General features: G+C 41.3%; 1 protein-coding gene across 1 annotated transcript in view; it reads right to left on the minus strand.

Annotated features, from left to right (window-relative positions):
• Positions 1 to 316: 316 nt before the first annotated feature.
• LOC111155429 (alcohol dehydrogenase, iron containing 1) overlaps positions 317 to 12376 on the minus strand; it is a 35272-nt gene continuing 23212 nt past the window's right edge. The window contains exons 13-14 of the mRNA XM_022515584.1: positions 10960 to 11117; positions 317 to 3747 (exon numbers count right to left, since the gene is read on the minus strand). Of these exons, the coding sequence (XP_022371292.1) occupies positions 3664 to 3747; positions 10960 to 11117 (242 nt within the window). The 3' untranslated portion in view covers positions 317 to 3663. The remainder of the gene's footprint in view (positions 3748 to 10959; positions 11118 to 12376) is intronic.

Genomic DNA, 12376 nt, shown 5'->3' on the forward strand with positions numbered 1-12376 from the left:
ACCTTTAAAAAGAATAATTATGAAGATTATGTAGCAACATAGAAAATACTTAAAATGTCATGCCTTAAGGGAAATGAGCTGGAAATTACACCACCCAAATGAAAAAGATGGAAAGGAAGTATATCAAATGATAGCAGCTGTGTTTGGGTAATGGCATGATGGTAGTTATTTTCTCTTTTTCGCTCATGATTATTTTAATCAGTTTTCCAATTTCCAATTAAAAATCCCCAAATTAAAAAGTCAGTACTTAAAGCCAGAAAGAATGAAGTAGGGTTACTTTAAAGTTGGCTGTTCTGCACGGAGCTTCATGAGGGATTTCACATGGGACAAAATCACGAACAGTTACTGCAGTTTGCAGGGGGTGTGCATTTATTCTAAGAGTTGTGGAGTGGTTGGAAAGACAGTGGAATAATAGCAACAGAAATTAGACCCTCCCACCCCCAGGCGCTGGTAATTGAACGTAGGGCTTCAAGAAGCAATTTCTGCCCATTCAAACTGCAGCTCATCCCTGGAGACTACCCTGGGCAGACCATTGTGATGGTGATGGCGGGGATGTGGGCCAGTCTCTGCTACAGCTGAGGGTCAGGCGTTTGATGGAGGGCCTGGACAGCTGTCTCAGCTTGGGGTTGCTGGTCATCAGAGACAGGGCAGTATGTGCAATGTTGACCCAGAGGTGAACAGTCCCCTTTCTCAGACCCACTCCCTGGAGGCAACAGTCCCTCATTAGGGTACAGTTTCTAATCCAAACAACCATTAATCTTTCTCTGGGTTAAAAGGCCAGGAAAGCAAGTTTTGCTCTCTATTTTGATACTGTACTTGTCTGTATTTTACAAAAGTGGACTGACTTCACTGACCACTGGAAAACACCCCACAGCTGTGTCCACAGCTATGCAGAAATGCCAAGCCCAGCACAGCCGTTCTGGTGCATGGAGAAGTGAGAGGAGTATTTATTTATTGTGGCACTTGACAAAAATCATAAACTTGATGTGCTTGAAACAAATCAGTATTCTATATCATAAAACAAGTTAGGGATACACATATATTTTAAGTGAAAATTCCACCAAATGTGGTATTTTTGTGAAAGTGATATTATACAAACTTTTGAATATTATTCTAATTTTTCTTGCCGTAGCAAATAAATTAATCCATATAAATGGAGCTATAACCCCTAAGAACTTTTTCATCTTTTAAAGGTAATAAGAACTAGGATTTGACTTAGAAAAATATACTTGTTGTCTCAGAAATATCAAAGTGTTTGGTTTAAAGAAATGGGCTGAATTTCTTCTCTCACACTCTTTTAATAGCTGGTTAGTCAAGAAACACCTCTTTTCCATATTCTGAAATTGTAAGGACCAACATGATGGGTATTAAGATAAAAAACACGAAGTCTTCCTAAATCTGTTTCTTCATGCCTGACCTTTAAATCCTTCCTCTACAGAGTCATCATCGGTATGAATACCAAACACTCCTCCTGGTGAGTCACATTTAGACATCTGGCTACTGGTAGTAAAGGCATCGAACATTTGAGATCGAGAATGCATTTTTATATCTCAAATTATTTTACATTTCCTAAACTCAAAATCACACAGTAAGGACTATGGGATACATAAAATCTTCAAGCTGGAAGAGGCCTTGGTCTCTTGAGTAAAACTCAAGGAAGACCAAGGGACTGGAGTGGAGCCCACAGCCCTTGACCCCTAACCTAATGTCATTCTAGTGATGCTACATCACCTTGTAGAATATAAGGGTTCTAGATCTTGACTGGACTTTTTTGGGAGGGTGGGTTGATGGAGAGACGCATACATGTTTTTGCTGTGCCAAAGCTGTTTTGAGACCTTAACAACTTTTACTCAAGTTTCCTGAAGGATCTCAGATGGCCAGAGAGTTTAGCTGTACTATCAGTCACACAGCTTCTGCCTCCACAACCCATGATACTCATGAAACGCTGGAGTGAATTTTAGCTAGTTATGGTCTGCAAGGTATAACTGAAATTCTGTTGGTACTGTCCTATGCTTGCCTTTTGGCCACTTGGTATAAATGATTTGAGTGTTCTGTAGGAATTAAAACTATACCCTAATGATATCATTTCTAAGCCAAAAATACATTCATGCATATAATAAACATAAACCAAATTTTTAACAGTGGCTGTCTTCTGGATGGTACAGTAGGAACAAATACTTTCTTTTGTGTTTATCTCTGTATTACCAGTTTTTGGTACTGACCATATTTTATGTTTATAGTTAGAGAAACCTATCAACATTATCTCAGTGTTATTTAAAAGATCTTAAGGAAATAACTTTATACAGACAAAGTGGGCCTGGCCAGGCTGAAGGCAAGTAATGCACTTCTCTTGCATTTTTAAAAGTCCTGATGTTATTATATATACATAACTTATTCGATTAAAACTTTAATTCAGTTTAAAACATGACTAAATCCCAAGTACACCGAGATCCAGATTGCTAAAGCTGGTGCAGGCAAAAAACATCAGTGTGGGAACCTTTATGAGGAGAAATGAGCTGTAGAAGTTTCTGGAGGCTGGGGATAGCAGGCAGACGACCATCCTTAGATTCTACTTGCAAGGCTGAAGTCTATAAACTGCAACACTGCTTCCTTTTGAATTAATTTATTCTGAGCACCAAACATATCTTTCCAAAGAGGGAATTATCGTGTAGGATGTTAGTGTTTTTCTCAAAGGAACAATTTATTTATCTGAGGATCAGTCTCTAATATTTTACCTCTTTGGGTCTGTTTTAATCCTTAAATATTAGTTACTAGTACTTTTATAAATTAAGATGAATCTGACCTAAAACAATGAGGTGGAATTTTTCTGTTCTGCCCCTTTATTTCTTTGGCCCTTTTAAAATCAGAAAATGTGCTTGTTGTAACAAAGCCAAACAATATAGATGTTGATGAAATAAAAACAGGAAGTATAAAACAAAGTGACTATTTTCTCAATTCTCTATACCCCAAATTCCATTTCTCCAGTGATAACTTTTAATATTTTGACATGTCTCCTTTTCTGTCTCTCTAGACATATATTTATATATAATTTAGTAAGTAAAAGTCAGACCATGTAAAGATATAATTGTTCTGCTTTTTTCCAGTTTAGTGGTATATCACAGGCATATTTCCAATAGATTTATCTCATTCTTACTGATAGCACTATAGCATTCCATTACTTAATATACTGTGATTTATCTCTATACTATTAGTGACTATTTAGGTTCTTTCGTATTTTTTATTAGGAAATGTGCTGCCAGAAACATCCTTGACATACTTCTTAACATGCTTGTGCTAGTATTTCTATAGGATAAATTTCTAGACTGGGGTTACTGGGCATAGGATATGTACATTTATGTTTTTGATAGATACTGAGTTTTTGCCTATTTGGTAAATAGAGCAGTGGCAATCTGTGGGGTTTGGGGCAGGAACATGGATCCTTAAAGTCTAGCCCAAGGTCTGACATAGTGGTCATTTTCCCACCGTTTTATGGAAGTAGCTTGACTTTGAGCACAGGGAATCTTTTGCAGGATAAGTTTGTATCACATTCAAAACTGGTAACAGGTATGTTTTATGTGGAGTTGAAAAGACAGTTCTGGCTAGCTTGGCTTCTGTTGTTAGGACTGTGATGGCCAGTGGTAATTCTATCAGTGAGAATGAAAATTAATATAGTTTCATTGAAGCTTCAAACAGAGCAGACAGATCCTCTTCTGACTGAGGGCGTGGTGCGAGCTTGGTGACCCTTTCCTGAAACAGGAAGCAAAAAGGATTTACCCAGGGTTTTGAAAAGATAGTTTGTTAAAGCTACTAGGTTATGTAAGTTAACTTGGCAGTAAGAAACTTGGGAATGGTCCTATCTTTAAAAATCTTATTTCTTGTTTGCTTCATGCTAGCTGGTCCCCCAACTCAGAAGTTTATCAGGTGACTCCGCTTTCCCACAAAGCTTTCAAAAGCCATTGCTTTTGCCTTATGTTCAGAAGCCAGTAGCCTTCTGCCCAAAGTACAAAACCTAATGAACCTCGGGTACAGTGCAATACTGACCAAACTCCATTGGACAGCAGCCTCGGCCAGGGGAGGGTCTCTGTGCAGAAACCACTGTCCCAGGCACAGCAGGTGCTGCCAAGGAAATAGAACTGGGTTGTCCTTCACTTCAAAGACAAAGTATTTTGCAACTTGGACTCAAGGTATATTCAAAAAGACTTCACTAGGACATCATCTTTCAGGCTGTGGACAATAAGTGACTCCTTTTTAATATTAACTAAGGTTTTATTTCTACCTTCCTAAATGAATTCAGTGACTTGCTCAATTTCTCCTGTGAGTGAAATCAGCGAAGATGGCACACCCTCTTGCAATGTATACCCCCAGCAGGGTCTCCTTAATCCCAATGGGACAGGAGATTAAAAGATACCATAATGACTACCCTGTGTCCAAATTTCTGGGCCTAAATGAAATTAAGGTATATGCCAGAGTTTGGGTTCCATTCTCTTGGGCCTCTTGGTTTGTTTTCTTAGGATAAGTACTTGTGTGGGAGCATAGCTGGTAGGTGAGGCAACTCCATGAGGGCAGGGCTGTGCCCACTCTTCGTGCCCAGTGCCTGCTAGGGTGCTCGACAGTTCTTTCTCGAATTAATGAAAATGGTGGGAGGGGGGATATCGGCATCTCAAAATTCACATCATCAAGACAGAACGGACTCCACCTGCCTCCCATTTTTCTCATCACAGCAGTGACATCCAGTCACTCAGGGAGAAGCCTAGGAGTCCTCTTGATTCCTCTTTCCCTTCTCTAATCCACCAGCAAATTTGTCAGATCTACCTCCAAAGTCAATCCCCAATATGACCACTTATCACCTCCTGTTCCACCACACCCAAGTCTAAGTCATCCTGACTCCCGCCTCCAAAAGTCTGTTTCCACTTTTGCTCTACTCTCTTCCCTTGGAGGCCATTTCCATACAGCCCAGAGTGATAACTTCCCTCCAGTATAAATTTGTTCATATCATTACTTGCTTAAATGCTCTCTTGGGGCTTCCCATTGCAATGACAAGACCATGGCCTCCAATGCCCCTCTGTTCCTGCCTTGCGGCTCACCTCAGCGCTGATTATTCTCCCATCAGTTCATCTCAGTTAACCCCACCATCCCCTCTCAGTCCCACAAAAATGCTCATCTTCACCCTGTCTCAGGTCCTTTTCCCTTTGCCTGGAGCGCTTCTCCCACATCTCTTCTCCTAGATCTTAACATGGCTGCCTTCACCTCTAGTCAGAAACCTCTGTGACCAACCTTGCCGGAGTTCCTGCCACACTGTCCCAGGTAAAATCACTATCCCATTACCCAGGTTTCCCTTCATACCACTAATCATTATCTGAAATGATTTCATTTGTATCTTATTTGTATATTTGATTAGATGCCCATTGTCTGTCTTCTCACTAGAATGTAAGCTCCTTGAGGGAATGAAGAGATTGCATTTTCCTCCTTCCTGTATCCCATTCAATGCATGGTATATAGTAGGACCTCAGTAAGCATTTGTAAGGTAAAAGGGAGAATGAAAATAGGAAGGATGTATTTAAAAATTAACTCAAAATAGGCCTAAATGTACAGACTTAAATCTAAGAGCTAAAATTAAAACTCTAAAAACTAAAACTAAAAACTAAAACTAAAACAGGAAAATTTCATGTTAGATTTGGCAATAATTTCTTGGATATGACACCAAAAGCACAGGCAATTAAAAAAATAGGTAAATTGGACTATATCAAAATTTAAAACTTTTATGCATCAAAGGACACTCTCAAGGGTTGAAAAGACAACTCAATGAGCAAAGTATTAGCAAATTATAGATCTGATAAGGGGTTAATAGCTAGAATATATAAATAATTACTACAACTCAACAGCAGAAATCCCCAAACAAACCAACTAAAAATTAGGCAAAAGACTTGACTAGATATTTCTTGAATGAAGATGTATAGCCAGTAAGCACATAAAAGATGCTCAACATCTTTAGTCATTAGCAAAATGCAATTCAAAACCACAATGAGGGGGCGCCTGGGTGGCTCAGTGGGTTAAAGCCTCTGCCTTCGGCTCGGGTCATGATCTCAGGGTCCTGGGATCGAGCCCCGCATCAGGCTCTCTGCTCAGCAGGGAGCCTGCTTCCTCTTCTCTCTCTGCCTGCCTCTCTGCCTACTTGTGATCTCTGTCAAATAAATAAGAGAAAAAAAAAAAAAACCACAATGAGTTCTCACTTCCCATCATCAGGACAGTTATACAAAAAATGGAAAATAAGAAATCTTGGTGAAGATGTGGAGAAATGGGAACCCTCATGCATTGTTGATGGGAATGTAAAATGATGCAGCCTCTATGGAAAACAGTTTCGCCGTTCCTCAAAAAGATAAACAGAATTACCCTATGATCCTATAATTTTATTTAGGTATATAATCGACTGAACTGAAAGCAGGGACTAAAACATATTTGTACACCAGTGTTCATTGTATCCCTATTTACAATAGCCAGAGGGTGGAAACAACTCAAGTGTCCTTCTGCAGATGAAGGGATAAGCAACAGGTGGCATATCCATGCAATGGAATAATACTCAGCCATAATAAGGAATGAAATTCAGACACATCAAAGATCGATGCTAAGTGAAGACATTATGCAGACACAAAAAGGCAAATGTTTGACTCCTCTTATATGAGGTAACTGCAATAGATAAATTCATACAGACAAAGGATAGAATAGAGTTTATCAGGGGCTGGGAAAGGAGAGTTATTATTTCACCATTAAGCAATAAAGCAGAGCTTCTATTTGAAATGATTAAAAAGTTATAAAAATGCATAGTAGTGATAGTTGCTCAACACTAAGTGTACTCAGTGGCACTGAACTGTACACTTAAAAATGGTCGGAATAGTAAATTTTATGTTAAGTATATTTTACCATGATTAAAAAAAGAATTAGGGGGGCACCTGGGTGGCTCAGTGGGTTAAAGCCTCTACCTTCGGCTCAGGTCATGGTCCCAGGGTCCTGGGATTGAGCCCCGCATTGGGCTCCCTGCTCAGCGGGGAGCCTACTTCCTCCTCTCTCTCTCTCTGCCTGCCTCTCTGCCTACTTGTAATCTATCTGTCAAACAAATAAATAAAATTAAAAAAAATAATTAGGATGGATGGGTGGACAGATGGGAGAAGGATGGCGGGACATGCTGAGGAGTATGGGTAAAGCCAAAGTAAATATTTACACTGCAGCAGATCTTCAGAGACTCTAAAGAATTTTTAAAATCCATAGCAAGGCAGAGACTTGTTCATGGTGGCGTACATCTGTGTTGGCAGGGTTGAGGACTGAAGTTCAGCATTGACTATGGCTGACAATTCCTGCCACGCTGTTCTGTTTATAACAAGAATCTTCTCTGATGAGCTCAGAGGCCCTTAAAACGATCCTGTTCATCTTTGGAGAAGTAGTTGAGGAGTCTCAGAAGTACTGGAGGCCAAGCTGATCTGAGTTTCTCCCTCACATATCTAATACCCCGCGATAGGTTAGATGAGGACATAAAGTTTGTGATCTCTCCCCACTCATATCCTCTATGCCATATAAAAGCTAAACTCCCTGAAATTAAGATGTGTTCAGCAATGCGCTATTATTTATAGACGTGTAAGACCGAAGGACAACTGATTAACATGGGCACTGAAATAAATCCTCACTACTGCTTTTAGCACATTCATAAAATAACGTTTCGGCTGGCCTGTCAGCCAGGGAGTGGAAGTGCTCATTTTGGTAGACAGCTCTCCTCAGAAATGAAATGTTTTGATTCGAAATGTAAATGTTTTTTTCCAGAGGTTTCAGAAACCCCACTTGGAAGATTAATTTATTCTTGCCTGCTCCCCTTGCAGCCTGGCTATGGCGGTTGGAAGCCTCCGTACACAGGGCTGCTGTTTGCTGCCACCGGTATGGGATGTGGTGTTTGGTCAAGAATACTGGCCTGCTTGTTCCTTCCAGAGAAAACTGATCCCTCCTTGCTGAACATAAAAGAAGCTTTATCAAATGTTGACTATGTAAATAATCTTTCTGGCAATATTCTTCGCAGCAACCAGGCTATTCCTCTCATGACCTTAAATCCTGTAGATACTAGTAAGTGAAGATTAGCCTGCTGTGTGTGTAAAACTCTGAAGTTGCCATAGCGTTCCTGTAAAATGTTCACCGCTGCCAAAAACACCAAACAAAAAACCCATAATCATTTTTCATCTGCAAAACAGGCTTATGGCGGAGATCCCTCCGGAAGTCCTGTGAATCCCCTGCCCTCTCTGTATATGGAAACACGGACTCAACTCCATGGACTCCAAAATGGAACTAGTGCTAGTCTATTAAAATTACGTCCCCCCCCCCCCCCCCATCGCAGACACGTGATGGAAAAAGCAGCATTCGTGTTGGGGCTGCCTCTTGAATACGGCGTGAGGAGATCCTGGCCTCCTCTACAGACAGGACTTGTATTCAAAAGATCCAGTTTACCTTGCATCTTTTGTGAAACTAAGAAATTAGTTTTGTCTAAGGGTTTGCTCTCTGTGATTTCCCCTGTATGATACATGCCCTGAGGCATTTAATATGATACCTAATTAGCTTGCTGTGTTAGCGGATGGTCTCAAATGTTAATCTGGATCTGTTGCTTTCTGGAACAGTTTCTGAAAGTAAAAGACTGAGTGCAGTAGAATTTAAACAGCAAACACTTGCCAGCATGTGCCGATGGCTGGAAGATGCGTTGCCGCTAGCAATGAAATAGCCAAGAATATCACACAGTTTTAGCCGAAAATCATGGCTACCATCCCTGCAGGTTGACAAACACACATTCCTGAGGCAGCAGAACTTTCCCGAACCCCTCCTGCAGAACGGACACTATCACTGGAACCGTGCTGTCAGAGCCAAAGGCCATGTCAAAACTGTGGTGATCACTTGGTCTCAGCCTTTCATGGCTTTTTGTCATTAGATGGGCCTTATTAAGTATAAGGAAACTTCTGAAAAAGTTACCACCATTCAGCTATTATGTTCATCTGCACAGAAGACTTTGGAAGAGAGAGGGCTGCAGGTATATGTCCATTAGACACATTTCCTAGCCTGTGCTTGGTGCAGTTGAGGATGGGTGAGCAAAACATGTCCCTGTACTCATGGAATTTACAGCCTAGTATGTTTGGATAAAATAACTGTGTTGGTCCTATCTTTTGGCTATTTAGTCCCTTGGACTTTTGCTTAGAACTAAGCATTTGTGAGTTAGCCCAAGTGCTCAGCTACACTTAGAGACGTTTCTTTTTCTCATTTATTTATATTTTATTTTACTTTATTTTTAAAGATTTTATTTATTTATTTGACAGAGAGGGACACCATGTGAGAGGGGACACCAGCAGGGGGAGAGGGAGAGAGAAAAGCAGGCTTCCCGCCAAGCAGGGAGCCCAATTCTGGGCTCGATCCCAGGAGCCTGGGATCATGACCTGAGCTGAAGGCAGACTCTTAACGACTGAGCTGCCCAGGTGCCCCTCATTTATATATTTTTAGATGCAGCTGAGGCCATTGGGTTGTGGTCTAAATCAGGGAACCTGCTGGCCCATGGGCCATGTTTGGTTTGTACAGTGGGTAATCAGGGAATACAATACAAACATCCATACTGTTGATTTTTGTTGGAAATTGGAAATTCTACCAATTGGATTTATTTATTTATTTTTTTTGGAAATTGGAAACTCAGCGAGGGGACCTGAATTTCTGTGGGGGGATAATGCATTGTAGCTGAAAAGGCACTCACGCAATAAGATGGATTGGGAACTTCCCAGTTCACCAAAGTCCCATCATTCCCTGCTGCTTTAAATTACTTTGTTCATTGTTATTACCTACCTACCTCCTAGGACATGTGAGTCCGTTGACCCAGTCTGTACTAGTATCAACTTATGTGAGTGGTGAGGTCTTCAGCATTCTAAGCAGTTGCCAAGTGGAGAAGAAGCTAGTGTGAGGCTTTTGTTTAACTAGAGTGGGGTGAGGGAAAAGCACTCAGAGTAAGCAGGAGTGTGTGCAGGGTGGATAGTCTAGTTAACTCTGTTTCAGAATCAGCAATAAGATCTATGTTTGCCTTAACTTTGGGTAGAAGTGCCTTGCCCTCGTATCCTTACTGTGTTTAAGTGATCCATGTCTTTCCCATTTTAGACAGGGGGACTAAATCAGCACTCTGGGCACGGTGAGCATGGTGTGGTCCAAAAGCTTGTGGCTCTGGCTCTATTTTATGGTGAGTTACAGTGAGCGGGGTCTTAGCCTATTAGATTCTGATACAGCACAAGGGTATCTGATCAAAATGTGAGAGAGGTGCAATGGGAACGTAAATTCTCTTCGTAAGAAATTTAGAGGGGAATCTCTACATCTATTAGATTCTACCTAATCAAGGTTGGCAGCTCAGTTTAAATTCTTAAGCAACATTTAAATAAGACCCAAAGTGACACAGATTGGTATATATGTGTATAAAATAGACTCTCCCAGATACATTAAAAAGTGATTTTGTATTAATATTGATTTAAAGGCTATGCCTATTTTTCCACAAAATAGTAGGAATTTATAATGTTTATAATATAAAATAATATTAGTAGTCCTTTTGGAACGGCTTCAGGTGGTTTTATAGAAGACTCTTAAAAGAGCAGAACTGGTAAAAAGGGAAATTTTGCTATACCTCAAGACAAATGTGATTGCTTTTGCCTTGAGTTTTTATAAAACATCCTTATAGTTATATCATAAAAGCTCAAAAAAAAAAGAGCCAGTTTTATGGAAGAATATAAAGATGGGGGAGCCTGGCCTCTTCCCAAAGGGCAAGAGAAGAGCTGCTGTCTGGTGTGGAGGGGACCTGAAAGCTGCTGGAGGACCCCTGGGTTTTCCTTTCCCCCAAGACACCCCAAATGGACCATGTTTTCCCAGCAGCTTTGTACTTCTCGGAAGGGAGTGAGGACACACTGCATCTCTTACCTGGGGCAGCGTTCCTTTCACTAATGCAGGGATATCGGCCTTGGAGTAACCAATGGCAGCTAGGCCATCATCAACATCCAGATCGAATAAGAATTTCCGGAGTGTGTCTGCCAAAATAGGCCCAGCATCTGGGATCCTGGCAGTGCGGGTGTCAGCCCCTAGAAGACACAAAGTGCTGACTGTAGAGAGAGAGAGGGTGTCATTCAGTCACAAGATAGCTGAATATATAACCTGCTGCTTCCCTACCACCAAGGACAAGAGCACTGTTGTGCCTCCACATGGAGGCCAGCCCAGCGACCAACCCCACAGAACATAGATGGGCCAGGCCAGCCTGCAGAACCCCGAGGTCCTCTGTAGAGAAGTTGGCTGAGGCTGAGCTGGCTTTCACATTTGCAATGGACTGCTCGCCCCTGGTGTGGTGGGAAGAAGAGGAACTCAGCCAAGCAAAGAAGCACAGGGAGGAGACCAAAAAAGAAGGCTGGTGTTTGGATGAGGAGGAAGGAGAACTTGTAGGAGAAAGCACAGCTTATGTAACTTTCAAGGCCTGGAATTTGCTGACATCTAGAGGTATATGTGTTCAGTGTCTTTTCTCACAGCAACATCTTAGGAGAAGACCAACCCCTTGCAAACACCTTATGAGGCAAGGACATAGAGGTAGAAAAGCTCCAACATTGCCCCATAGGAGGAAAATTACAAAAATGGATTATGTGTGGCAAGGGAAGGAAGTATTTCCTTTCTATAGCTATTAAACTTCTTATTTTGGGCCTCATTGCCAAAGGGCAGGGCAGGTTCCTCTAAGTAAATATTGCAGAACTAGTCAGACAGAACTAAGAACATAAAGACTCTCAGAAAACAGTATTTACTATGTAGGTAATAATGATGTTGGTGAAGGGGAAAGGCGGGTGCCAAGGGGTGGAAACCTGGACACGATTAGTAATCGATACATGAAATCTGAGAGACATCAGTGTGGAAGAGCTAGGGGTGCTGGCCTCAGGCAGGGTAGCAATGAGAGTCCCCAGACTCTTAGCTCTCCAGCCCCTCAGCCGTTCTGGTCGAACACATTCACTGCCAGGAAGTGAAGCCTTGACAAACAGATGTGGCGTAAGTCATTATCCCAAACACGTCATGTTGAGTCCAAGCCGCCTTTCTCTGTATTGTTCAAAAAGAGACTAGAATGTATAGTTTATGTCCCTACTGAAGCACACTATTCAATTAGTTTTAACTTTTTTCTTCTATGACAGCAAAAGCTGTTTTAGTAATCCAGGAAAAGGTATAAATAGAACCCGATATGAGACTAGTTGGCAGAGCGGCTGGATGGAAGGTAAACCTTGCCTGACAAGACCAGTCTGTATTACACAGTGGCAGCTGAAATACGGATTAAGTGGAAAGGTGACACATGATATAAGGTTTGTGAGGT

This window comes from Enhydra lutris, unplaced genomic scaffold (genome assembly GCF_002288905.1).
Source record: "Enhydra lutris kenyoni isolate GAN:26980312 unplaced genomic scaffold, ASM228890v2 scaffoldscaffold41, whole genome shotgun sequence".
Taxonomy (NCBI): Eukaryota; Metazoa; Chordata; class Mammalia; order Carnivora; family Mustelidae; genus Enhydra; species Enhydra lutris.